Here is a 25,771-nt window from a genome sequence, read left to right on the forward strand (position 1 = left end):
AGTCGACCAGCTCAGGTTTCAGCCAAGCTCTCTGTTGTTTTCTTTGTGTGGGAGGGGCTGGGTGTGTACAGTTTCCTGTAAATAAGACCCACCCACAAGCTTACCATGAAGCCGCCATGAAAGAGTCCTGATGAATTTGGTCCTCAAGAAAGCAATTAGGTTGATTGTTTGTGGCGTCCCTGGGCGGCAATGCAGCTACTCCACGAGATCCAGAGGCTATGAGGTGGTGATAGGAGGTGGTGGGATCATGGGTTGCTCAAGTGCTCTCTTTCTAGCTCAGAGGGTGCAACCATCATCCATCTGTATTGTGGAGAGAGACCCAAAGGTTAGTGTGGAGGTCTATACGCATGCAAGGGTAGGACAAGGTTGTATGTACTGTGCAGTCCAATAGGGTGTCCGTAGATTGAGGCGTATTTATGAATTAATTAAGTGGTAGATCTAGACATAATTATATAGATCTAATCAGGAATCCAAATCATAAGCCATAGCTGAGGGTCTAGTACTTTAGGCAAATTCTCGTAATGGCGAAATCCTCGTAGTACAGTGGTGCTAGCGGACTCTGTACTCTAGACGTACTAGATTAAAAATAGTGAATGTAAATTGGATTCTTCCTCACTTATTAATGTAACTGTATAGTTAACTTTTTTCTATGCAGTACCAACAAGCTTCCACCCCCCTCTCTGTGGGTTCCATACGACAGCAATTCTCCATCCCAGCCAACATACAGCTGTCAATGTACTCGAGTGAATTCATTCGGAACATTGCCACCCACCTTCAAGTTGATGACAACGACCCACCAGATGTGCAGTTCATCCCTGGTAGCTATGTGTTCCTGGCAACAGCTGAGGGTGAAGATGGCCTGAGGGATAATTTTAAGGTCCAGAAAGACCAGGGTGCAGCTGTTGAGTTAATGAATCCTCACCAGCTCAAAGAGAAGTATCCATGGATCAACACTGAGGGAATCGTCTTGGCTTGTAGAGGTAAAAATTGTGAAAAAGATTCCTTTGAACTTAATATACTGTATACAATAGTGAGAAAATTTCTCCCGGTGCAAATTTCCGCGTTTTTCTAGGGCAGATTAAATTAAAACGGAGAAACGTTTACACATACAAAGCTTGTTAGTGGGTGTGGTTTCCTGGCATTGAACGCGAATATTACAACCGCAAACATTTTTTCTGAGGGTTCTCGAGCCATGAAACCTGCACCAGAAAAGTTCTCACTATACAGTATCTACTCTGCTTATCTAGATGAGCTCCCAATATCATGGTTCTACATCTTAGTCTATTTAAGTTATTAAACTTACTGACAATGATGGAAAATTTGTACATTTGAGCCATCAGACGCATGCAGATTATTTATTCCTTATTAAAACTCTCCAACAGGTGTGAGGAATGAAGGCTGGTTTGACCCTTGGCTTCTTCTCAGTGCTTTTAAGAAGAAGGTTCTTTCCATGGGCGTGCACTACGTCACAGGAGAACTGTCTGCAGTTGCCGTGGAAGACAAAAGAGTTTCCAGTGTGGAGGTATGTAGGTGCTTAAAGTATGGCTATACCCTTAGTGATAGTGGGAATTGTTTTTATTACCGCAGGCCAAAATTAAGATTCTTAACCTATTGCTGTGGGTGGGGCTACCTTTACAGTTTATTGGCTTCTATGAATTGCTTTTGGCTAATGAAAGCACCGCGGATGCTCATGCCTCAGTGGAGGCGCCAAAGCTTATGACATAAAGCTAGTAGCTATTTAATACACATATCATGTACAATTATTGCTAAAAAGGATGCCAAAATTTAAAGTTTAAAGTGGCTACCGTATTTATTCGATACATGTACTGTACATCGATACATTTACATAAACAAGGGAGGTTGAAAATTATTTGAATTAAGTGCTTGTGTCTCATATTTAGAGAGTCGCATCTAATTGGAGGTAGGACGAGGTTACTCTACTAGCCTCGATTACAGGCCTCTCAAAATACATTGTTTTGGAATCAAGGCTAGGTGGCTACATTTTTACTTCTAATTAGGACACCATAATAAAGTAAACGCAGCAGTCCCTAATTTTAGAGGTCAGAAAATTGTCTAATTGGAGAATCACTTTAAAAAATTACTCTTTCAAGAAGTAGTTCAGATCTAATTACTATACAATCATATATCAGCACTCTCTGGAAAATTTTTGCTAAGGTTGCAATGGCATTCCAATTAGTAATAAGCACAACTCTGTGACATAGCCAGGATTTTTGGAAATTTTGGTTGAGACGTACTCTCTTAGATTGATGCTAGTGCAATCTGGAGAGTCCATTGTTATAATTATTTGTACAATGATAAGTACCGTATTTACTTGATTAAACGCTCGGGCATTTATTTCCTAGCAGCATCTGTAGAAGGGGCGTTTAAACGAGATGGGCGCTTATTCGAAACGGGCGTTTATTGTTTTGTCTACTTCAAAATTTTGCTCATCAGCAGTTATTATGCTCTTTTTGGCTGCTGCCACAGCTCTCAGCTTCAATTAAGTCGTAGGAGTGGTGTTTCTCCCTCTGTGTCCTCTGCCATCATAAATAGTTACTATTTATTCTATGCTGCCCTTGTTTCAGCTGGTTCCACGTGCTAATTCAGCTCCACCCACAGTGCCACGCCCCATACATGGGCGATTATTTAAGAGGGGCGTTTATTGACAAAGACAGCTTTACCATTGGCGTTTAAACGAGATGGGCGTTTAATCAAGTAAATACGGTATGTACTTTGTTAATGAGCAATTACATAATTATTGTACAACAAATTAAGTGGAGTAAACTAATAATACGACTGATCAGCAAAAAATAATTGTAGGCAACGAGGGTGATGGAGCAAACTCGTGTGTAACTTCTTGCACTGGAATTTGAACTGTTGGCATCCCTCATGCATTCAGCACCAAGACTCCCAGCTATGCAGCAATGTAACATAACTAGAATTCACGTACATGATTGTATAGTTATCAGCAGAGAGTAGTACAGTACACCCTCGCTATTCCGGCTCTCTGAAGTATGGCCACCTCGATATACCGGCCATTTGGTTTTTGGCACGGATTGCTAGCTAGATGTTTACTGCACACAAAATTAGTCATTAGATTCGAGGTAAGGTCGTTTTTTAGCCGCAGCTATTTCTGAAATACAGCCACCTCGCTATTCCAACCAAGCTGCACTGTCCCAAGGGTGACCGGATTAATTAACGAGAGTCTATACTGTAGCTGTAGTGTACCATAATTATAGGCTCACCTTGACCTTGTTTGTCTCTTGGTGCATGGTATAGTCTGACAAAAAGGTATCTACAGATTACAGAAGGGCGATTGGCTTAGTATTAAACTATCCATAGAATTATCTTTTTAAGTGTGAGGCTCTAGTCATGCACAATAGACCTTACGTGGCCCTATAAAGCCATATGATCCTCCAGATCATGGCAACGATATAATTGGTCCACCCTTGCAATAAACGGTCCCCCCCCTGAGAAAATGAGAGTCAGGGGCGTAGGGAGGGGCAGGGCTTTGGGGGCTGGAGCCCCCCCTTCCTCTGCAAAAACCACACTAAGAGCCCCACCTTCTCTGATGACTGTCTTCAGCCTGGGAATTACTGGTATAGATTAGTGGCAGACACACAGCATGTCCAAGAGCTAGCTCTATCCGACTAGAAAAACATTTGCAATGTGAAAAATTGCTAGGATTGGCCAGGGGAACCACAAAAAAGCGTGGGAACAAGAAATCAGACGAGAGCATAACTCCAATCCGTTACAACGTCAATCACATGTATACTGGTAGTTTTCCCATGTTTTCCCAGCCAATATGCCACGCAATTTTTACTGGTGGAGTGATGACCAATCCCTATATATATTTATTATACATCCATTTTAGAATGTGGGGCACATAATCATGATGATTTGTGATGAATTGATGTTCCTAATACATGCAGTGTTGAGCACAGGTACACACAGTCCATCCATGCGTAGTAACATGCACGGACCGTACTGGTGAATGATGTGGTGGATGGAAGCTGATAGGTGGATCTGGAACACAGTTTATTATTTAATAATATTATACTATGTATTGTACATGTTCATGACGTTGTAACGGATTGGAGTTATGCTCTCGTCTGATTTCTTGTTCCCACGCTTTTTTGTGGTTCCCCTGGCCAATCCTAGCAATTTTTCACATTGCAAATGTTTTTCTAGTCGGATTCCCTTTCTTTTTCAGTACAGTTTACGTATCATGACATGCATAAGTGGAACGTCAAGAGGCAGTACAAGAAGAGAAGACAGGACTAATCAGATATCTTCTCGAATATCTCTGGACTAATAATTAGAGTAATAATTTATTGCTTGATAATTATGTTGAATTTGCGAATCAGTATTAAATGACAGCCATTTTAAGAGCATGATATCTAGCCAGTGCATATAGCATGCCTGTCAGAGAAAGGGAGCTAGAGCTGAACAGTGTGAAGAAAAGGAACACCTCAGGCTCTGGAAAAGCACTGCTGCACTGATTTTAGGCGCACGGTTTATTAGCCACGCCTATCTATATTATTATTGGCCACAACGCAATTGCTGAGTCATTAAAGATGGCGGAATTGTCTAGGTAAGAGAAATAGAGACTGAGAGGTCATCTGCCTCGTGGAAGCAATCGCAAATCTGAAGAAGCGCTTTGTAATCCAGGTTGTAGTCGTTTGGAAACCCTGTGCAGAATGTCCTGGAGATGGCTGTACTTGGAGTAAATGCTGGGCAAGAAACTTACTTACTTACTTACTCACTTACTTACTTACTTAGTCAGTCAGACAAAGAGCGGTGAAACGTCGAAATAGTGCAATTTTTAAAATGAAAATATTCATTCATTAAAATGTTTATGGATTATGAAATGAGAGATACAAAGAGAGAAAAGGCTAAATAAACTATCTGTTCAGCCAGTTTCTTGATGTGGCCTTTCCCTGCAGAGATAGAACAGTTTGAACATGAGTCAAAATAATTGAAATATTGCTAAACACGGGCAAACCCACTGCCAATCCTATGTAAAACCTACTGGTTTTACTAATACTATACTAGTAACTTTGATTCTTCAGTGTAACTATTAAAGCTAGCTAGCTATTAGTAGTATAGCTAAATTTAGCATGCACCATTTAATTCGGAAGCAGGTGTGCTATTTCTTGCACATGCGTAATGCACTGTGCAACTGATCAATAATCTACCACAGAGGTTGATTGAGAGCAGCAACTATGTCACAGAAACATTATTTCTCAAGCGTGAGTCAAGGCCAAGATCTAGTGCCAACTTGCCAAGCTCTAGTGCCAACTTGCCAAGCTCTAGTACTGCCAGCCTGAGTACTGATGAAGAGCCAGCAAAGTAACTGATCAGCTACATTATCATATACATTGTACATGTAGTTAGCACTGTAAATATTAGCATATTGTTTCATGCATATTAATTGTTATTACAAGTACAACAAAATTGTAACATCATAAATCATTACAAGTACAACCAGACACTCCTGGTACAATAACTATTCCCGGAAATGAGTCATTAATTAGCAGGTGTGGTTTCCGGTCTCCGCGCCAAGTGGAAGGTGCTTCACACCCTTTCAGCTCAGCCCCCCCTTCCTTAAATTCCTGCCTACGCCCCTGAGAGTAGGCTGCTTGCATGCACATCAATAAATCTTACGTGGCCCCACCCACATTTCTTTGCAAACATTATATATGCCTACGCTACTACAACTTGAGAACGAAGCACTACTTTGAAAGTCTTACTTGCACTTCAATACTCATTGAGCAGCTATAGATAGCAGTCTAGACAGACACATACGCTACACAAACGCACCGTACCGTCTATCTCGCTTGCGCACGTCAAGGCATAACTACAAATATGTTTGGATAAGTGGATTGATACAGTAAAACGGACTTCTATACAGGTCACTACTGAAAATGGCAACAAAGAACACATAGGATGTGATCATTTCGTCAATGCTGGTGGACCCTGGGCTTCTCAACTGGCTTTGATGGCTGGAATTGGAGACCCCACTCACTCTAACAAAGTCATGCGTGCCCCCCTCCCAGTGAAACCACGGCGACGGTGTGTGTTTGTCATAAAATGCCCGGATCTCATCACTGAAGAATTCCCTATGCTTATTAATATTGATGGCACGTATTTACGAAAGGAAGGAGTACAAAACACTTTCATATGTGGAGTGAGGACCCCTGAGGTGTGCACATGATAATAAAATAATTTCGTACTAGGAAAAGGGTCCGAATGCTAGAATTGTAGTTTGTTCTATCTTCTTTATAGCCCCAGAACATAATTATGCAGGAGCCATAAATTATATCTGAGACTCCAGGCTTCTCAGTAATTCGACTGACAGTACAGTTGGTTTATATCAGCTTTATGCACTTTATGTACATGCATGTAATTGAAAATAAAGATGTACACATACGTAGAATTTCCACACCGTGTGTAGTGTTTCCCCCAGATGAGGTGCACGTACATTATTTTTCTTGCAGCACCTGGATCACGATGACCTTGAGTTAGAAGTGGACTATTCACTGTTTGACGAGTATGCGTGGCCTAGTATTGCACACAGGGTACCGGCATTTGAATCTTTGAAGGTGACAGTCAACATACTTTGTGTGCTTGTACATTGTATGTAATACAGTGAGTTGAGCCCCTATCTTTGGGAGTAGACCTTCCTTGTCCATATCAGTAAAAAATTGTCCCCATTTATGAGGTTAAAAATGATGATTACCATTTATATGCAAAAGGGTTCGAGAAGCCTCTTTTGTATAGGATCAGCCTGTGCAGTTACTAATTAATTAGCAAGCGATCGTATTTGTATAATCAGGAGCACATTACAGTCTTGGGAATCGCATCTCATGCAAATTTGCAAAGCATGACCTCATATGCAAAACCGCTAAGTGGGTGATGATCATCAGCGTGCGTGAGCTGACGGTGCACTTTTACCAAGCATAGGTCAATAAAAATGAAAATCTACAGCTAGCTAGTTAACTATAGGCCTGGTAGTAAGCTCTCTCTTCTAAGAACTCCAGTAAGACTCCTAGTATGTGTTAGTCTAGGTCTAGCAAACTTTCTCTTTACATGGATATGCTCCTCTTTTAGAATTTTCTGTACCTCACCAATGACAGTCTCTTCCATGATGTATACCAACATCCATCAAAGACCTAGCTATTCCCTTTAGCTCTTTTTGGCTCAACCTAGCTCTCCTGCTGCTGCACTACACAAAATCCGTTCATAATGATAATCACATGCAGGCTGACTGCGGTCTGATTTCCACACCCATGTAGAGTTAAATGCTCCTTCTGTAATGTGCTCCTGGTATAATGAAAGCACCGTGGGTGCTGATGCCTCGGTGGAGCTACATAACATAAAGCATAATTATAGCTTTTATATACACATGATGAACATTTTTGCATTAATTTTGCTACATGCATTCTCAAAGAGTGGGTAATGATCAACCATGATTGTTGTTAAACAATCGATGCCAAAAGTTTAAATCTAAAACTAATGGCTGCATCAGCAGGCCTTTCAGCTTTCTTCTCACTCTTGCAGCTATACCAATAGCTAGCTAGCGTTCTAATGCAGAGCTATAACTACTAAGTAGAGTAGCAACACTCGGTAAACAAGTTTGGCTATGTGCTCTTCTGAAAAGGCTGCAATGGCATTCCAAGTAAGAACGAAGCATTATTTTTCAAATCCATGAATTAAAATCCAAGAAAATATATGACTAGAAGCCTATAGAAACTCTTACTTGCACTTCATTAATCCTTGAGCAGCTGTAGCAGTCTACACAAACACACACACAGACACAGACACAAACACACTACCGTATACCTCACTTGCGCATGTACACCGAGGCATAATAATTGATAATTGATAGAGCCTCTCTTTGTCTGTTTGCAGTTGCAAAGTGCTTGGGCTGGTTACTATGATTACAACACTCTGGATCAAAACGCAATTATCGGGAGGCACCCTGTCATTAATAACTTGGTATTTGCCAATGGCTTTAGTGGCCATGGCATACAACAGTCACCAGCTGTAGGTAGAGCAGTTAGCGAGATTGTTTTAGATGGTTGTTCGCACTCTATTGATCTCAGTAGATTTTCCTTTGAAAGAGTTGTGAATGGTCAGCCATACAAAGAAAAAAACATTGTGTAAGAGAGATTTTTTTATACATATTCTTACGCCAAACTTCATTCAGATGTGTCTTTAATTTTTGTGTGTAATTTTCACCCTAACGGTTTGAATTGGGAATGGAAGTAGTTGAACAATGCTGAGTGGACATAATTAAAGGATTTCGAATGCGAGGCTCTCGATAATTGTGACATCATTATAGATCGCAAACGAAACACACGCAAAGAGCTATAGTGATGATACACACTGTATCCTTGCTGTTTACGTGACGTGCTATACACAATATATCCCTTTGATGATTTCACTTCCTAGCTAAGTCGCAATTTGCTGCACTAATTATAACAGAAACCTCTTCCATCCACTCATTCAGCTGCATGTGGGTTCCAACTTAGAGTCCTCGACCATAATGTTATAGAGCTTTGCTTGCATGTCTGTCTCCTGCATGCCTTATATATATTATGCATGTACAAACCTTCTCACCCAAAAATTGACCTCCCAACTAGGTACATCTACGGCTTACATATTAGTACTATGACACTTTCAGCTTTTATGAATAGTATTTATAATCATGCATGCTTCCAGTAATTGTTTGATCAACAAATGTGAATATTGCTACAGACTGAATAAAATGTTAGTCCTCTAGCTTTTCAAATTGTGCATAAAATCCTCTGAACGATCCTGGGGAAGACACCTCCAGAATCACAGTCAAGATACTTCCTATCCCTGGGACTATGTGATCGGTACACTTCTCTCCACACATCTTCTCAATCAATTGACCCTCACTTCTAAATCCATCGTACACCGCAACAGAATTAGACGAGCATTGCTCACTGTTGGGAATATCAAAATACTTGAAACAAACTTGGGCAGAACCGAAGGTAATCCAAGTGCATGAAATTGTACCAGTGATAGCGCCTGAGGGAAGATTAGCAGGTCCGAAACGTTGACCCATCGGCATGACTCCACCGCAAGCAAAGTTTCCTTGAGGGTTGGATAGTAAAACAGGGCAATTCGGAGTGGGTGGTGGTAGTGTAGTTGGGGCAATGGTGGTTGGAGGTGTAGGGGCTCTAGTAGTTGGCCTGGTGGTGGGTAGGGGAGTGGTTGGATCTGGTGATGTCGTGGCTACTGTAGTTGGCCTGGTGGTAGGTAGGGGAGTGGTTGGACCTGGTGATGTCGTGGCTACTGTAGTTGGCCTGGTGGTAGGCGGGGGAGTGCTTGGACAAACTATCGTGTACTCAATCCTGAATCCCGTACGTTTTGGTCCATGATATGGTCCAGCAAAGAAGTATAGTGTGGTATTGCCAGTTGCAGTGATGAGAGAAGGTCTACCAAGATCACAAATGGTGTGAATTAAGCCGGTAGTATCGTGGATCTTCAAATAATCTTTGGGACAGTTTTCAGTTGTTTTTCCAGCTATCCCAAAAGCTAAATCATCAAATGTGAGGCGAACATTGCATCCTGGAGAAGGAACTTGGATGTTCCATTCACAGTTAAAATTTAAGGGATAGGTCGTGGGCCAGGCAGGTGTTTGGAAGCTTCCAGAGGCACCTGTGAAAAGACTTGGCCCACATATAGTAGCAGGTGTGGGGGGCTGTGTGGTCGGTGTTGTCATGGAAATTGTGGTCGTTCTGGTTGTGGGTGGAGGGACAGTAGTTGGAGTAGTAGGGGGAGCAACAGTTGGTGGGGCTGTATATGAAGTAATGTATTAGATCATAATTATAAAAGGATAGAAATGGTTTTTCTAAGGCATCTGTATAGCTTGTCTTATGTGTATAAAAATAATTTCTGCGAAACACGAACGAATGATCAAATGTGGGATCTCATTTGTTTACCGCCAACATATGCTAAACAGATCATTGTATAACTTATGTGTTCCCTCTATCCCACACACACCCACACTCATATGCATGGGAAATTGTATACTAGTGCCCACATGATCTGAAAACATGTACATATTTAGTAATGTCCCTAGCTTACATAGTAATGAAAAATACTTGTGGTGACTTACCAGTAGGTGTTATTGTGCAGCTCAGACCATCTGCTTGTAGATAGTAGCCAGAATAATTATATTACATTTGCATATATAAGAGCCTCCAGTGTTGTCACAAATATGATCACATCCTCCATTATCGTATGCACACTCATTGAAATCTGCACGAAAACAAGTGTTTGTGTACATAATCATGACACTCACATATGCATGTGTTGAGGTAGGCAATTCGAGTTAAATGCTATTATTATAGCCTCTGAGAACATTGGAGCTGCATTATTGACTTACCAAAGCAAGTACTTGCTGCTGGAGAGTGATAGTATCCATTTTTACATTCACAGCGGTACGATCCATCAAGATTTGTGCATGTGTGACATCTGTTTGATTGGCCACGACACTCATTGACGTCTGTAGTCAATGATGCACATGCATGGTAGGTTAATTATACATGCATAAGCATTATATAACTATAGAGAATTATGACTACAGTGCATCCAGTCTAGAGAGTAGAATACAAAAATAGATGAGTAGTTGTACTTAAATGTATCTGAAGATTTAAACATTTCTAAGAAATTGTGCTGATACCATTGTATATAGGTAAAAGAATAAGCTACAACATGATTCAAAAATATTTCCCCAAAAGTTGTTGTAGTGGGAAATAATTTTAGATGGGGGTGATCGTAAAAAAAATTTGCGTAACATCAATTATCTCCGGAACTAAAGTATTTCTGGAAAAATTTTTCTTATCAAAAGTCAGACAATTTATTCAAGCTTACTCCGTTAGACCTTAGCCGTAAGATTTTATTCAAATCTCTCCCTAACCGAAACGGCACTAAAAACTAGCACGGAAGATGTGTAGATATTTAAGTAACATTGAATCTTTCTTAAGATAGCCAAACTATCTATAGATGGTGTGACAAAGTTCCAAACCTTAGCCGGAAACCGTTGGCCTTTTCTCTCCCTAACCGATTACCCACTATAACAATTGGGTACTGTTTTATTAATCACCACAAACCCACTACCTTATGTTGTCATGGAAACAATTTTGGATATGTTGTAGCTTATTCATTCGCCTACACAATGGTATCAGCAGATTTTCTTTAAAATGTTCCAATCATAAGATATTTACATTTAAGTATACAACTACTCACACATTTTTAGTATTCTACTCTTTAGACTGGATGCCTTCTCCTTTTTAAAGTATCTATGCATGTTTTTATAATACAGTCATTATGCATTACCTAATTTGGAGAACACAGCAGTTTAGCATACCTAGAACTATACTGAAATCTGAAAGGTGAACACCGCTCATCTGATTTTAAATCTATTTGTTGAGCATAGGTCTTCTCGTCTCCTCCATCCTCTGCCTGATCGATGCCACCTCTTTCACGTTCATTATTGCTGATCTTGCCAAAATGAAACCATGTGTTAATTTGTGCATGTGCTAATTATTGCAGTTTATAATTATGATGTCAAAACTAATTATATACCGTATAGCGCGAAATTTTCGTGGAATGGACTCTAAAAGCATTTCCTTAAGCACTAGAATGACTGCTTACTAGAAGCCACGCCTTTAAATCTTTGCCGCGGCACGTTATAGCAGATAATTCTAATTAAAGAACAATTTTCGTGGACTTTATTTTCGTGTAGGATTGCTATCCCACGAAATCAGCGAAAATAAGCACCTCGAAAATTTTGCATTATACAGTAGTACATATAGGGTCACCAAATACTGAATCGAAATGACTTCAAGGCTAAGTAACTATATCCAGCATTGAATCAAAATAAGGATAATGACGCCCTTGATCCCTCATCCGGAAGTGAATCAGTGTGCCGAGAACTATTATCTGATGTGTTTTGAGTCTGTTCAATTGCAATTTCACACTTCCATGTAGCCTCCTCACAAGGTGCTCTGACAGGTATATAGATTTATTGCTTTTCTTTTTACAAATGAGCAGTTGTAAACATTATACAAGGTGTTCGTACATGCAGTTCACAGACTCCTATACTGTGGAAATTGTACGTCAGTTTGAAACCAGTTCTGCTGCATAATCTCATGAATCAGCCTGCCTTGGAGAGTTGGAGAGACTCTCCAAGGTCGGCTGATTCATGAGATTACGCCTGCCTTGGAGAGTTAATTGGAGATACTCTCCAAGGCCGGCTGATTCATGAGACTACATGGATGGAAACTCACGGCAGTCGTGTGGAGGGACAAAACAAAAGGCACGGTTTTTTTCCAGGTATGGTTTCCTTCACTAAATCAATCGGACGTCCTTTGAGACTGTTGTCCTCCAAGCAAAAAATTAATTCGTGTTGTTCCACAAACATAGCTATGACAATGAATGCTGTGAAACGAATAAACCATTCCGGTCAATAGCCAGTTGGTAGATTGGCATTTACCACTTCGGTTTGTACGTTACTTAGAAGTGTAGGTATAGTGAGACTAGAGGAAACTACGGTAGTAGGACGAGAGGTGCATGGGTCTAGTGATGTTGTCGTGGCAACTGTAGTTGGCCTGGTGATGGATGGGGGAGTAGTTGGACGTGGTGTTGTCGTGGCTACTGCACATGAAGTTGGTCTAGTGTTGGGTGAAGGAGTGTATGATCATACTGCATGTCATATGTACTCAAGTCCCTTATACACAGAGGTCCATTCACGAGTTGGTGTCTCGTAATAATCCTTGTTTCTGACAACACAGTCATAATAGCTACTGTGTTGAGCTTTATCTTGGTGAAGAGGGATTCTAGACAGGCTAGACAAATTATCTAGAGACAGGCTCCTAGCTATAGGCAACAAATAGTTACATAGTTGTTACAGACAAATTGACTTCACGGTGTATAACCAGATCGAGAAACAAAAACATCAACTGGCAGGCAAAGTGAAGTGAGGCAAAAAGGTGAATACATGCATGAACGGAGGCCCAGAAGCTCGCACAACAACAAATTAAAGGGAGATGGGGAGCATTACAATTAAAAAAGAAAAAGTATGATAATATTTATCCCTATTGAGTATCTATGATGATATCAACGTCATCAAATTAATTATAAAAAATAATTATAAGGTACTTAGTCTACTAACATAGTCCTCGACCATAATTTTACAGAGCTTTGCTTGCATGTCTGTCTCCTGCATGCCTTATATATTTATGCATGTACAAACCTTCTCACCCAAAAATTGAGCTCCCAACTAGAAACATATTAGTACTATGACACTTTCAGTTAATTATTATAGGTAATCATGCATACTTTCAGTAATAATAATAATTGTTTGATCAACAAAAAATTAATGTGAATATTGCAATGACAGAATACAGACTTTTAGTCCACTAGCTTTTCAAATTGTGCATAAAATCCTCTGAATGATCCTGGGGAAGACACCTCCAGAATCACAGTCAAGATACTTCCTATCCCTGGGACTATGTGATCGGTACACTTCTCTCCACACATCTTCTCAATCAATTGACCCTCACTTCCAAATCCATCGTACACCGCAACAGAATTAAACGAGCATTGCTCACTGTTGGGAATATCAAAATACTTGAAACGAACTTGGGCAGAACCGAAGGTAATCCAAGTGCATGAAATTGTACCAGTGATAGGGCCTGAGGGAAGATTAGCAGGTCCGAAACGTTGACCCATCGGCATGAATCCACCGCAAGCAAAGTTTCCTTGAGGGTTGGATAGTAAAACAGGGCAATTTGGAGTGGGTGGTGGTAGTGTAGTTGGGGCAATGGTGGTTGGAGGTGTAGGGGGTCTAGTAGTTGGCCTGGTGGTGGGTAGGGGAGTGGTTGGGTCTGGTGATGTCGTGGCTACTGTAGTTGGCCTGGTGGTAGGTAGGGGAGTGGTTGGACAGACTATCGTGTACTCAATCCTGAATCCCGTACGTTTTGGTCCATGATATGGTCCAGCAAAGAAGTATAGTCTGGTATTGCCAATTGCAGTGATGAGAGAAGGTCTACCAAGATCACAAATGGTGTGAATTAAGCCGGTAGTATCATGGATCTTCAAATAATCTTTGGGACAGTTTTCAGTTGTTTTTCCAGCTATCCCAAAAGCTAAATCATCAAATGTGAGGCGAACATTGCATCCTGGAGAAGGAACTTGGATGTTCCATTCACAGTTAAAATTTAAGGGGTAGGTCGTGGGCCAGGCAGGTGTTTGGAAGCTTCCAGAGGCACCTGTGAAAAGACTTGGCCCACATATACTAGCAGGTGTGGGGGGCTGTGTGGTCGGTGTTGTCGTGGAAATTGTGGTCGTTCTGGTTGTGGGTGGAGGGACAGTAGTTGGAGTAGTAGGGGGAGCAACAGTTGGTGGGGCTGTATATGAAGTAATGTATTAGATCATAATTATAAAAGAATAGAAATGATTTTTCTAAGGCATCTGTATATAGCTGGTCTTATGTGTATAAAAATAATTTCTGCGAAACATGAACGAATGATCAAATGTGGGATCTCATTTGTTTACTGCCAACATATGCTAAACAGATCATTCTATAACTTATGTGTTCTCTCTTTCCAACACACACCCACACTCATATGCATGGGAAATTGTTTTAGTGCCCACACGATCTGAAAACATGTACATATTTAGTAATGTCCCTAGCTCACATAGTAATGAAAAATACTTGTGGTGACTTACCAGTAGGTGGTGTTGTTGTGCAGCTCAGACCATCTGCTTGTAGGTAGTAGCCAGGATTACATTTGCATATATAAGAGCCTCCAGTGTTGTCACAAATATGATCACATCCTCCATTATCGTATGCACACTCATTGAAATCTGCACGAAAACAAGTGTTTGTGTACATGATGATGACAATCACAGTTAGTGTTTATGCATGTGTTGAGGTAGGCTATTCGAGTTAAATGCTATTATTATAGCCTCTGAAAACATTAGAGCTGCATTATTCACTTACCAAAGCAAGTACTTGCTGCTGGAGAGTGATAGTATCCATTTTTACATTCACAGCGGTACAATCCGTCAAGATTTGTGCATGTGTGACATCTGTTTGATTGGCCACCACACTCATTGATGTCTGTAGTCAATTATGCACATGCATGGTAGGTTAAAATAATGTATACATCATAACTATAGAGAGTATAATTATGACCATGCAGGTAGGGATGCGGCGATTATGCGAGCATAATTTTGAGAATAATGAGTAGCTTGGAGCATTAGGAATTATGCGGGAATAAACGGTAGAGTGGGTGGAATAATTATGCCACGTGGCTAGCATTCTAAATAAAGCACAATTACTATTGTTATTGTACTCTAGCTCTGATCTGATCTCTGGGCTAGACTGCAGCTAGCTAGCTAGCTAGCCTTACCGGTAAAGACAGACCATAGACAGTATAGTAGTACTTTATATGGAATCTGAAGAAAATCAAGAGATTACTGAACCTACTGAAGCCAATTCCAGTTCCAACAAGTAGAGACATATCGATGTTGGATCAACTCAAGGCACTTCGTTTGGTGATCAGCAAGACAATGCTCTTCAGGACTATGTACATTATTATATCATTATGTAGAGACTTCCTTGTGTTGCAATTTATCAAAAGATGATTTTTATATGAAGAATAATGATTTTTTTATGAGAATAATGGGCTAAATCACTGAGAATAATAGGCTATAGCTTGGGAATTGGAGAATAGAATAATCGGTAAAATTTGGAGCATAATAGCCTCAAGCCTACATGCAGGCCAGTCTAAATAATTATTGTGGTTTCGAATTCTGATTGTAGAATGCACTTCACTCCGTGCTATAGGATGGTAAATTTATGTTCTACATATCTACATACAGTCAAATTGTGTAAACCGCTAGCCAATTAAAGTACCTACCAATTGTTGAGAAGTCCACCTGAAGTCCCCGCGGTGTACCAGGTCCTGTGTTGCTACTATCAGTGTGGTAGTAGACAGTTGCTGTATTGTCATACACATAGTTTGAGGTGTATATCTGGCTAGAGCTGCAAAATTTGCCATCTCTAGCATTTCTTGAAAGATATTCACCATCCTCAGGGTTTATAGATCGTCCAGTAAATACTTGGACATAGTCTTTAATGCACCCAGCACTGTAATTGGAGAGTGTATTTGATAAGAACAAAACGAGTAACTATCCATTCTAGAAGAACTGAAACACTAGATTGTAGCAAACCACAAACATCCATTAAGTGGGTATAATATGTCTGCTATGTCAATCAAAAGTAAAGAGCATACAGACAATGGAATTTATGAGTGTATATTATACACAGTAACGATTAATAGTTTTCTGGCAGCGAAGTTACCTCTGCTCTAGGCGGAGTCCTGGAAAACTCAGGCGAACTCTGTATCCTTCAGGCACCCGAATCACCCATGCACACCTCTGATTCACAATATGGTTGGGATAACTCGGCGAGTAGAATGTTCCACTTTTACTTTCCATGACTCCACCGCATGTGATTCCGTCCGGAAGGGTCAGGGCTTTAGTACTTTGTGGGTAGGTGCTAATCGGGGGCCTTGTAGAACCTAATATGAGTATACAAATATTACACTCACTAGTACTATATGCAGGCAGGACACTCACCACATCGATAAAGGGCATTTGCTTTAAGGATATCCAAAGGGCTTAGTTCTTGTGCAGAGCCGAACACAATTCCTTCGTCTTTCGCTACAATAGTCGGATTGCTACGGGACTTTGCAAACGAAGTACCAGTGTAGTGCATAATGCTGGCATAGTCATAGCCATAACCTAATGTAAGTGTTTGACCAGGTCTAGCTTTCACAAAATTGCCTGCTTGTCCATTACGGATGTTATTTGTGATTACGTTTACGTACTGGTCGCGGTCATGCCGAGTGTGCTCATGATAAAATCCTATTGCATGTCCTATCTCATGAATAGCTGTTCTCAAATACACACATCCCGGACCCAGAGAGACACCTTGAGGTTGATAATTGCGATGCAGACGTCCAACATAAGAATAGCACCTAGATACATGTAAATAAAATGGTGTTATGAACATGCAGTTCGTCTTTCAACATTCAAATTATCATAAACACAATTCTATAATGAGACAAACTTACCCATCTCCTGAAAGGATATAGATGAAGTAGCGTTCTGTTGTGCGAGGAAAAAATCGAAGACAAGTTCTGTCTTCCCAGTGCCTCATTGCCTGCAGGATTACTTCCCTATCATTTTCTGAATGTTAAGAAAGAACAGCTGTGTGAGCTTTTGTTAGACACAAAGCAAACTAATCAAATTAATACATCTTTAGAGACACCCCATTTGTAATCTAAGTCGCGTATGGTAACTACCAGTCTATCACATATCATCTTGCTCTTACCACTAAAGTCAGGAGAAATGGTGTATGGTACTTGTGCATTCGGCCATAGAGCGCTGGAATAACGTATCGCATTTCTCCTAGTTCTTGTCTGATCTGTGGACTGATTCTTGCCGTGAGGAACTTCGATGAATGCCATGTCTCCAATGTGCTTTATCATGGCTGCAAATTAATTTTATAGATACTGTACCATAACATTGGTACAACAACAAACCTGCTTTGGCTGAAGGGTCTGAGAAATGTCCATTAAACTCATCTTTGACCTCTTCTACATTCTTGTCTGTTGATTTCTCATGAGTGGAAGATGCCAGGTGAAATATGAGCAGAAGAGTTATGAAGATTTGCTGTAGCATTCTGTTTGTCTGTAGTGAGTTAGTAGTTCAGCTTTCTGGTTATTGGTTGACTACTAACCTGAGTTATTTTATAGGATGGTAATCCTGGTATTGGAAGTTTGTGGTTTCTAAGTTTCCTGCTGCCCACGCAGTCTTGAGATCTGACACTGGTGACCTTAGACACAGGAAGAGTTGCTATGAAACTACACTAACATGATAATAGCCGTCTCCTTTTTAAGTATCTATGCATGTTTTGTCATTATGCATTACCTAATTTGGAGAGCACAGCGGTTTAGCATACCTTAAATCTGAAAGGTGAACACTACTCCGATTTTAGCTGAGCATAGGTCTATTAGGTTTTTCTCGTCTCCTCCCCTGCCTGATGCCACCTCTTTCACGCAGTATTGCTGATCTTGCCAAAATGAAGCCATGTGTTAATTTGTGCATGTGTATAAATTATATGCTGTTTATGATGTCAAAACTAATACTGTATAGCGCGAAATTTTCGAGGCACTTCCTCTACATTGCACACAATTTTCGTAGAATGACTGCTTACCAGAAGCCACGCCTTTAATCTCTTTGTACGTTATGCCAGATAAAAGAATAATTTTCGTGGACTGTATTTTCATGTAGGATTGCTAACCCACAAAATCAGCGAAAATTAAGCGCCTCGAAAATTTCGCGCTATAGCTACGTATACGGTAGTACATAGGGTCACCAAAATAATGAAATGACTTGCTACGTAACACTGTATCTAGCCTCAAATCCAGGCCGATTAAAATACATATACGGCCTGGTTTCGAGGCTACACGTACATCCAGCAAAATAAGGATAATGACGCCCTCGACCCCTCATCCTGTTTTAACAGGAATTGGATCAGTGTGCCGAGAACTATTGTGACCATTCATCAGTTGTGTTAATTCAATTGCAATTTCACACTTCCATGCTGCTTTGACAAATTTATAGGTAGATTTACTGCTGTGACGCGAATAAACCATTCCCGTCAATATCTTTTAGGCCAATTAGGAGATTGGTATACCACTTTGGTTTGTACGTTACGATTACTTGGAAGTGGAGGTGTAGTGAGAGGAAGGTACGGTAGTAGGACGAGAGGTGCATGGGTCTAGTGGTTGGATGTGGTGTTGTCGTGGCAACTGTAGTTTGCCAGGTGATGGATGGGGGAGTAGATGGACGTGGTGTTGTCGTGGCTACTGTAGTTGGTATAGTTTTGGGTGAGTGAGTGTATGGTCAGACTGCATGTCATATGTACTCAATCCTGAATCCCTTACACAGAAGTCCACGAGTTGGTGTCTCGTATTAATCGTATTGTTTCTGACAAATATAATATAAAACACAGTCATAGTTACTGTGTTAAGCTCTTATCTAGGTGAAGAGGAATTCTAGACAGGCTAGACAAATTAGCTAACAGGCTCCTAGCTATAGGCAAAAAAATAGCGGTTACAGCATATTAGTTGTTACAGTCAAATTGACTTCACAGTGTAAACTTAACCAAATTCTTAGATCGAGAAACAAAAACATCAACTGACAGGCAAAGTGAAGTGAGGCAAAAAGGTGAATACATGCATGGAACGGAGCCCCAGAGGCTCACACAACAACAAATTAAATGGAGATGGAGCATTACAATGAGAATTGTTAAAAGAAAAGAGTATGATATCAACATCATCACATCAAATTAATTATGGTTTAATTATACTTCGTCTACATAATTTATTAATACATGTGCATTGAGCAAATGAACATATACTGTCTATAAAGCCCAGCCACACACATTGAACAACAAAACATGCTGTCTGGTTATGTTGGTGATTTAGTTTTTAGCCAATGTAATAATGAACACGCTATGATTCACAGCAAAATATATGGCTTTCAGTGATTAGAATAAAGTGACGATCAAAATATATTATGTGAAATAATTATGATTTATATAAATGTTGGTTTATCACTTAAATTTGTTTAAATTGTGCATAGAATCCTCTGAACGATCCTGGGGAAGACACCCGCAGAGTCACGGTCATGATATTTCCTGTCCCTGTGACTGTGTACTCGCCACACTTCTCTCCACACATCTTCTCAATCAATGGAGAATTTGAACCAGTTCCAAATCCATTGTGCACCGAAACAGAATTAGACGAACATTGCCTACTGCTGGGAATATCAAAATAATTGAACACGACTTGGAATGGTCCAACACCGAAAATTATCCAATTGCATTCAGGATTTGTGGTGCCAAGGAAAGGGCCAAAGGGCAGATTAGTAGGTCCGAAATTTTGACCTATCTGGAAGAATCCACCACAACCAAACGTTCCTTGAGGGTTGAATGGTAAAACAGGGCAATTCGGAGTGGGTGGTGGTAGCGTAGTGGGGGCGAGGGTGGTTGGAGGTGTAGGGGGTCTAGTAGTTGGCCTGGTGGTGGGCGGGGGAGTGGTTGGATCTGGTGATGTCGTGGCTACTGTAGTTGGCCTGGTGATGGGCGAGGGAGTGGTTGGACAGACTATCCTATACTCAATCCTGAATCCCGTACGTTTTGGTCCATGAGATGGTTCAGCAAAGAAGTATAGTCTGGTATTGCCAGTTGTAGTGATGGGAAAAGGTCTACCAAGGTCACAAATGGTGCGAATCAAGCGGCCGTTATTATTGTAGATCTTCAAATAATCTTTGGAACAGTTTTCAGTTGTTTTTCCAGCTATTCCAAAGATTGAATGGAATGTGAGGCGAACATTGCAACCTGGAGAAGGCACTTGGATGTTCCATTCACAGTCAAAATTGAAAGGGTAAGTCGCAGGCCAAGAAGGAGTTTGTAAGCTTCCAAAATCACCTGTTAAACTTCCACCGCATAGGGAAGGAGGAGATGTGGTAGGACGGGTGGTGGGGGGTGTAGTAGGACGGGGGGTAGGGTGTGTAGTAGGACGGGGGGTGGGGCGTGTAGTAGGACGGGGGTGGGACGTGTAGTAGGACGGGGGGTGGGGCGTGTAGTAGGACGGGAGGTGGGGCGTGTAGTAGGACGTGGTGTAGTTATAGTGGGAGGGGGTGTCACAGGACATGATGACGGCAATTGTGGTGCAATTGGCAATGAAGGGTTAGCTGCAATAGAAAAAAATCAGGTAATTTATTGCTATACAGCTACGCTCTGCTAAAGCTGTTGATGATATGGAACTTTACAGGCACAAAGCAACTTACATTGTCTAGGTCCACAGCTTTTGCCATCTGATTGTAGGTACTGACCAAATGGACACTGACATCTGTAAGAGCCACCCATGTTGACACATTTGTATTCACACCCTCCATTCTGGTAGGCACATTCGTTTATATCTGAATACAAGTGTGGAAGACAAATTAATGATAACGTGGTCTTTGTTGAATAGCACACTAACTGAAGATCATTTGTAAAACATATTTACACGTACCGTAGCAGGTTGTCGCAGCTTTTGAAAAATAGTAACCTTTATTACAACTGCACTCAAATGAACCCTGAGTATTTTTACAGTTGTCACATCTGGCACTTTGACATTCATCCTCATCTGTGCACATAGAAAAATAATTACCACACGTTTTACGTTAATTGATTGTAGGAGTCTAGCTAACTTATCAGTTTCTAAGCAAATTCAAGCCTGCCTGCATCCTAACTCTTACCTAAACAGGTGATTTTAATTTGAAGTCCAGTGCTTCCCCCAGAACTGTCAGTTTGATAAAAGACGGTAATAGTGTTGGTACTTGCAAAGAATCTTGTTCAACTGTATCGATTTCCGCAGATCCTCCATCGGTGAGACCACCATATCTAATAATATCCTGATTCTCCAAGCTCGAACCAAAATAGAGTTGAGCATAATCTTTAGTACAACCAGAGCTGGAAAAAAAAACATATCAGCTCAGCTAGTACATAGTTTTCATAAATTATTCGATTTTCAATACCTTGATTCTAAGTTCATTGACGGAAATTCGATTTGAGGAAGGAAACCACTGGGACATTGAAACACAAAGGCACACTCTTGATTTGGGAGGTGAGATGGGTACCCAGGGGATCGTACTGTTCTCATCTCACCACCACTCAGAACCTCCACTGTTCCACAGCGGCTGAGGCTGGGGTTCACAGGAGGTAAGGCCGGTGGAACAACAGTGTTCGGAGGAGAAAGTGGGCAAGCTGGAAAATGACAATACAAAAATAAGCTATAAGTCACTGTAATCTGTCCTGATTGACTTACGGCAGTTGTAGAGCTTGTTTGCCTTTAATATGTCCAGAGGACTCAGTTCCTCAGCCTCTCCAATTGGGATGTTAGGTTGTTTGGTTTGTATGGTTTCACTTCGTCCATCTCTTGAGAATGCTCTGCTAGAGTAGTGCATGATCTGGCATAGTCATAGCCTAGTCCAAGGGTGTTTCCAGAGCTTATTCCAAACGCTCCAGTGATGCCAGGAAAAACATTATTTTGCAGGATAGTCACATATTCATCCCTGTCACCACGACTATGCTCATGGTAGAATCCAATTGCATGGCCAAGCTCGTGGACTGCAGTAGAAAATCGGACACAGTTGGGACCAAGAAACAATGGTTGAGGTCGTATTCTTGTCCGTCCTAGGTAAGATCGACAGCTGCAAGTAGAGTGAGCTTTGTGATTTTAATGATTCATGCACGGGATAATACAATAGGAAATATTTATATGGCATGCACTTACTCTCCAGGTGAACTAGTCACTATTCGAATGGAGTAGGTATCAGAGCCTCTAGGGCGAAAACGAATGCAAGTGTTCTCTTCCCAATGACGCATTGCTTGCAGTATGATCCTCCTCTCCTGAGCTGCATGCACAGTTCGAAACAGATAAACGAATTGCTCGAAGTATAACTATACTCACCATCAAACTCGGGTGCTATCTCGTAAGGGATAATCCCACCAGGTCATAGGTTTGACACTGCATTTCTTTTGTTCCGGTGTCATAAAATTTTGGGCCCCCCCGGGCCTAGAATGTTAACAGTTTAGGCCCCCCAGGGGGTTAAAACTGTTAACATTCTAGGCCCCCCACTGTGAGATTAGGCCCCCCTCTTCTGCTATCCTTTTCTGCACGATAGAACGAAGTCAAAGAGATATAATAATATGGTAAGGTTAGCTCTATTAGTTGACAAAGCATCAAAGAGACTGCATGCATGCAAAGACTCTGTATCAAAGTAGCAAAAATGTTTGCAATATTATTCTATCATGGAATTCAAAGTGAAGGAAGATTTACCTTTCAAGTTACTCATGCTTTACCTATAAGAGTTAAATGCTTTGATGCAGCTCTGCAATGTTGGATCTGCCTGTAAGACAATCGATGTTGTTACATAGCTATCGCCATATTTGCAACTTTGTGCTTACTTTCTCAGCCAAATTTCAGGACAAAAAAGTATAAACGCACACAATTTCAGTGCAAAGACAACAATTCATATCTTCCTCCATGTTTTCCTATACATAGAAGATGTAAATTGTTGTGTGGATGCTCCAATAGCATCACTGGCTCAGCTCTCAAGTAATGTGGAATCATAAATAGAAGTCAAGAGAGAAACTGTTGTATCATGGTGGAATCACAATAGCAGTTTCCTTTCGGGACAAGGGTAATCTTGGACAGTCCTGACCAATTCGGGACAGTTAGCACCTATGTGTTTCGTGCTGCGTGAGGCCTGATTCATAGAATGACATGGTGCAGTGTGATGGCTGTGAGACCAGTGGTATACTACTGTACATGCATGAAATGTGTGTGTGTGAGGAGAGCTGCATTCAGTAACTGGCACTGCATAGACTGTGAAGACCATAGAAGACTGTATTGGTGTATTTTGAGAATGCACTGTCACATAATGTTACCGCTGTTGCACTGTTAATGGGGGGCCTAAAATTTTAAGAGGGGGCCTAAAATGTTAAAATTCTAGGCCCGGGGGGGGCCCAATCTCATGGGGGGCCTAAAATTTTATGACACCGGTACTGTTCACTGTTTTCTTGCTCCATTGAAGAGTCATTGACTTCGAACATCATGCCTTCAATTTCTTCGGTGTTCACAGTAAAACATTCATGACAAACAAATTTGACAATAATATTTATGGGGCCAAATATAAGAGCCAGGAATACTGATTCATAATTCAGAAGCTCTATCCTGATTCTATAGCCTTGGTATAAGAATCAGGTTCATGGAATGCCGTGCACATGCAGTGGAAATCTATGCTATTGCCTCACCATAATGTTTTTCGGTGACATGCTCCCCATTGGCATTGTATGAAAATCCAAAGACTCCTTTAGCTTGACTTTGAGGTTGGTTGAGGCTATGCAGCTCAGTAGGGGCATCATCTGTGAGCTGGCTGCTGTGGTCACTAATGGTAGGTAAAGCATTTGCTGCAAGCAAGAGTGCAGCTGTGAATGCAGTGAAAACTGCAAGTTGTTTCATGGCAGGTTATGGCGGTTATTAGTATAATTGCACAACTTTGTAGTTTTCTTTTCTGAGAGTTATCACTGCTTAGTGCAAGTTTTTATAGGGAGCAAGCTTCCGGAGTTACAGGGGTTGTAAATAATTATTAAACCCCCCCCAGATTGGTGACCCCCCAGTATAGGAAGTGAAGAAAGTGTTTTAGGGCTTTGGGGGTGAAGCCATAGGCCTATAACAATTCTTGGATTGTAGGTGTCTTGCCAGAATATCTAGACCTATATTATAACTAGTCCAAACTCTACTACTCAGCATGAGACACTCGTTATTGTGCATGCCCTTAAACCGCTAATCAATTAAGCCATGGTCTGTTGGGTGCACGTTTTGAAGAGACTATAGGTTGCAAGTAGTCTAGTACCACCGATTAAAAGTGGCAGGTTTGGAGCTATAATTATATACTATAGCTACACTGAAACGGATTTATTTACTGTGTTGAGGAGATGGGGGAGCAGCTTCATCGCCTTTATAATATCCCCCTCTCAGGACCATGCATGGTTGATCTTTGTCTGGTGCCTTGATCAGCTTTAGATGTACGAATTGGCATTCGATAATAACAAGGCATCCACAATGCACGAAATCACGATTGACAGCCTGGAATGTTACTGTTTGATCTATCTCACTTCCATGTATGAGAAAATGATCAGATCATGAAGTTGCATCTACATGTATGGTTGTGCCATTGATTGGGTTGCAATATAAATTATAAATGCACTAATAAGACGTTCTAAGATTATGTAAATTATAGCTGTTGACATATCGAATTAATTTGGACAAATTAAATCACATGCATGGTCAACAAAAGTAGCACTACAATAAAATGAGTCATATTAGTTATATCTAGCTATTGCCCAATAAAGCAAACCTGTGCAATTGTTATTGTGGGAACACGTATCACACTTCTTCAATGACCATTGAGAAGGCAATCAGGCATAACCTTATACAGGCATCAATAGACTCTTGTTTTACAAAGTCGTAACTGATGTCAGCACACACCTATACCAGACCCACTGCTTGAATATGTCAACTTGTATTCAGTTGTGACAAATACTTAACCTCCTACTTTGTTCTCGAATAAAACACAGTGCCTATTGAGGTCACGTAGCATCACGTTGTGGTAAGTTAATCTTTATAATTATGACTTGTCAGTACCAATGTGTAGGTGGACACTACAGTACAATTATTATAACTAGGAGCATGCAGAGCATGTTTGGGGCGAGCGAGCAATTTTGTATTTGTTGTACAGTCATTTGGTACAATGTGGTAATTTTAAGTTATATGAAATGAACAGTGATTGTGAATAACCGAGTAGTCCATGTAGATACGACTTTCCTGTGCCAGCTGTATACCCGGCCGTGACAATTATTCTGTCAGAGTGGTGTAGGGCTGTTGTCTTTGACTGTGCATGGTGTAACATGAAGTTGACTTACTAAGAGTGAAACATCTATGAGTGAAAGTTCAGCACGAAAGAGCTGGCTGTACAAACTAAGCAAGGAGATATTATCACTTTTTGCTGGACCCAAATTACAAGGCTATAGTATACT

General features: G+C 40.8%; 4 protein-coding genes across 4 annotated transcripts in view; 1 reads left to right on the forward strand and 3 right to left on the reverse strand.

Annotated features, from left to right (window-relative positions):
• The first annotated feature begins 51 nt into the window (after nucleotides 1-51).
• On the forward strand, nucleotides 52-8,288 carry LOC135333521 (FAD-dependent oxidoreductase domain-containing protein 1-like). Its single transcript, XM_064528496.1, has 6 exons — nucleotides 52-325; nucleotides 656-980; nucleotides 1,383-1,522; nucleotides 5,915-6,205; nucleotides 6,501-6,605; nucleotides 7,915-8,288. The coding sequence occupies exons 1-6, from the start codon at nucleotides 131-133 to the stop codon at nucleotides 8,167-8,169; spliced, it is 1,311 nt and encodes a 436-aa protein (XP_064384566.1). The 5' UTR covers nucleotides 52-130; the 3' UTR covers nucleotides 8,170-8,288.
• A 248-nt stretch (nucleotides 8,289-8,536) lies between these two features.
• Nucleotides 8,537-10,188, reverse strand: LOC135333756 (mucin-2-like). The gene is made up of 2 exons (XM_064528787.1): nucleotides 10,154-10,188; nucleotides 8,537-9,831 (listed from the first exon to the last, which is right to left on the reverse strand). Exon 2 carries the CDS (start codon nucleotides 9,755-9,757, stop codon nucleotides 8,777-8,779), a length of 981 nt encoding a protein of 326 aa, XP_064384857.1. The 5' UTR covers nucleotides 9,758-9,831; nucleotides 10,154-10,188; the 3' UTR covers nucleotides 8,537-8,776.
• Nucleotides 10,189-13,380: 3,192 nt separating this feature from the next.
• On the reverse strand, nucleotides 13,381-17,891 carry LOC135333683 (tolloid-like protein 2). The gene is made up of 9 exons (XM_064528704.1): nucleotides 17,658-17,891; nucleotides 17,447-17,605; nucleotides 17,187-17,301; nucleotides 16,690-17,090; nucleotides 16,412-16,631; nucleotides 15,969-16,198; nucleotides 15,047-15,166; nucleotides 14,773-14,910; nucleotides 13,381-14,450 (listed from the first exon to the last, which is right to left on the reverse strand). Exons 1-9 carry the CDS (start codon nucleotides 17,794-17,796, stop codon nucleotides 13,453-13,455), a joined length of 2,520 nt encoding a protein of 839 aa, XP_064384774.1. The 5' UTR covers nucleotides 17,797-17,891; the 3' UTR covers nucleotides 13,381-13,452.
• Nucleotides 17,892-20,475: 2,584 nt separating this feature from the next.
• Nucleotides 20,476-25,771, reverse strand: part of LOC135333685 (bone morphogenetic protein 1-like) — a 48,811-nt gene continuing 43,515 nt past the window's right edge. Inside the window, exons 7-9 of the mRNA XM_064528707.1 lie at nucleotides 21,201-21,314; nucleotides 20,974-21,105; nucleotides 20,476-20,877 (exon numbers count right to left, since the gene is read on the reverse strand). Of these exons, the coding sequence (XP_064384777.1) occupies nucleotides 20,615-20,877; nucleotides 20,974-21,105; nucleotides 21,201-21,314 (509 nt within the window). The 3' untranslated portion in view covers nucleotides 20,476-20,614. The remainder of the gene's footprint in view (nucleotides 20,878-20,973; nucleotides 21,106-21,200; nucleotides 21,315-25,771) is intronic.

This window comes from Halichondria panicea, chromosome 3 (genome assembly GCF_963675165.1).
Source record: "Halichondria panicea chromosome 3, odHalPani1.1, whole genome shotgun sequence".
NCBI classification, from domain to species: domain Eukaryota; kingdom Metazoa; phylum Porifera; class Demospongiae; order Suberitida; family Halichondriidae; genus Halichondria; species Halichondria panicea.

Coding starts and splice junctions, on each gene's coding strand:
- LOC135333521 (XM_064528496.1), top strand. CDS start 131: ATGAATTTGGTCCTCAAGAAAGCAATTAGGTTGATTGTTTGTGGCGTC. Junction 1,523..5,914: donor AAAGAGTTTCCAGTGTGGAG/GTATGTAGGTGC, acceptor ACTTCTATACAG/GTCACTACTGAAAATGGCAA. Junction 6,206..6,500: donor GTGGAGTGAGGACCCCTGAG/GTGTGCACATGA, acceptor TTTTTCTTGCAG/CACCTGGATCACGATGACCT.
- LOC135333756 (XM_064528787.1), bottom strand. CDS start 9,757: ATGACAACACCGACCACACAGCCCCCCACACCTGCTACTATATGTGGG.
- LOC135333683 (XM_064528704.1), bottom strand. CDS start 17,796: ATGCTACAGCAAATCTTCATAACTCTTCTGCTCATATTTCACCTGGCA. Junction 17,606..17,657: donor AGACCCTTCAGCCAAAGCAG/GTTTGTTGTTGT, acceptor ATTAATTTGCAG/CCATGATAAAGCACATTGGA. Junction 17,302..17,446: donor CATTTCTCCTGACTTTAGTG/GTAAGAGCAAGA, acceptor CTTAACATTCAG/AAAATGATAGGGAAGTAATC.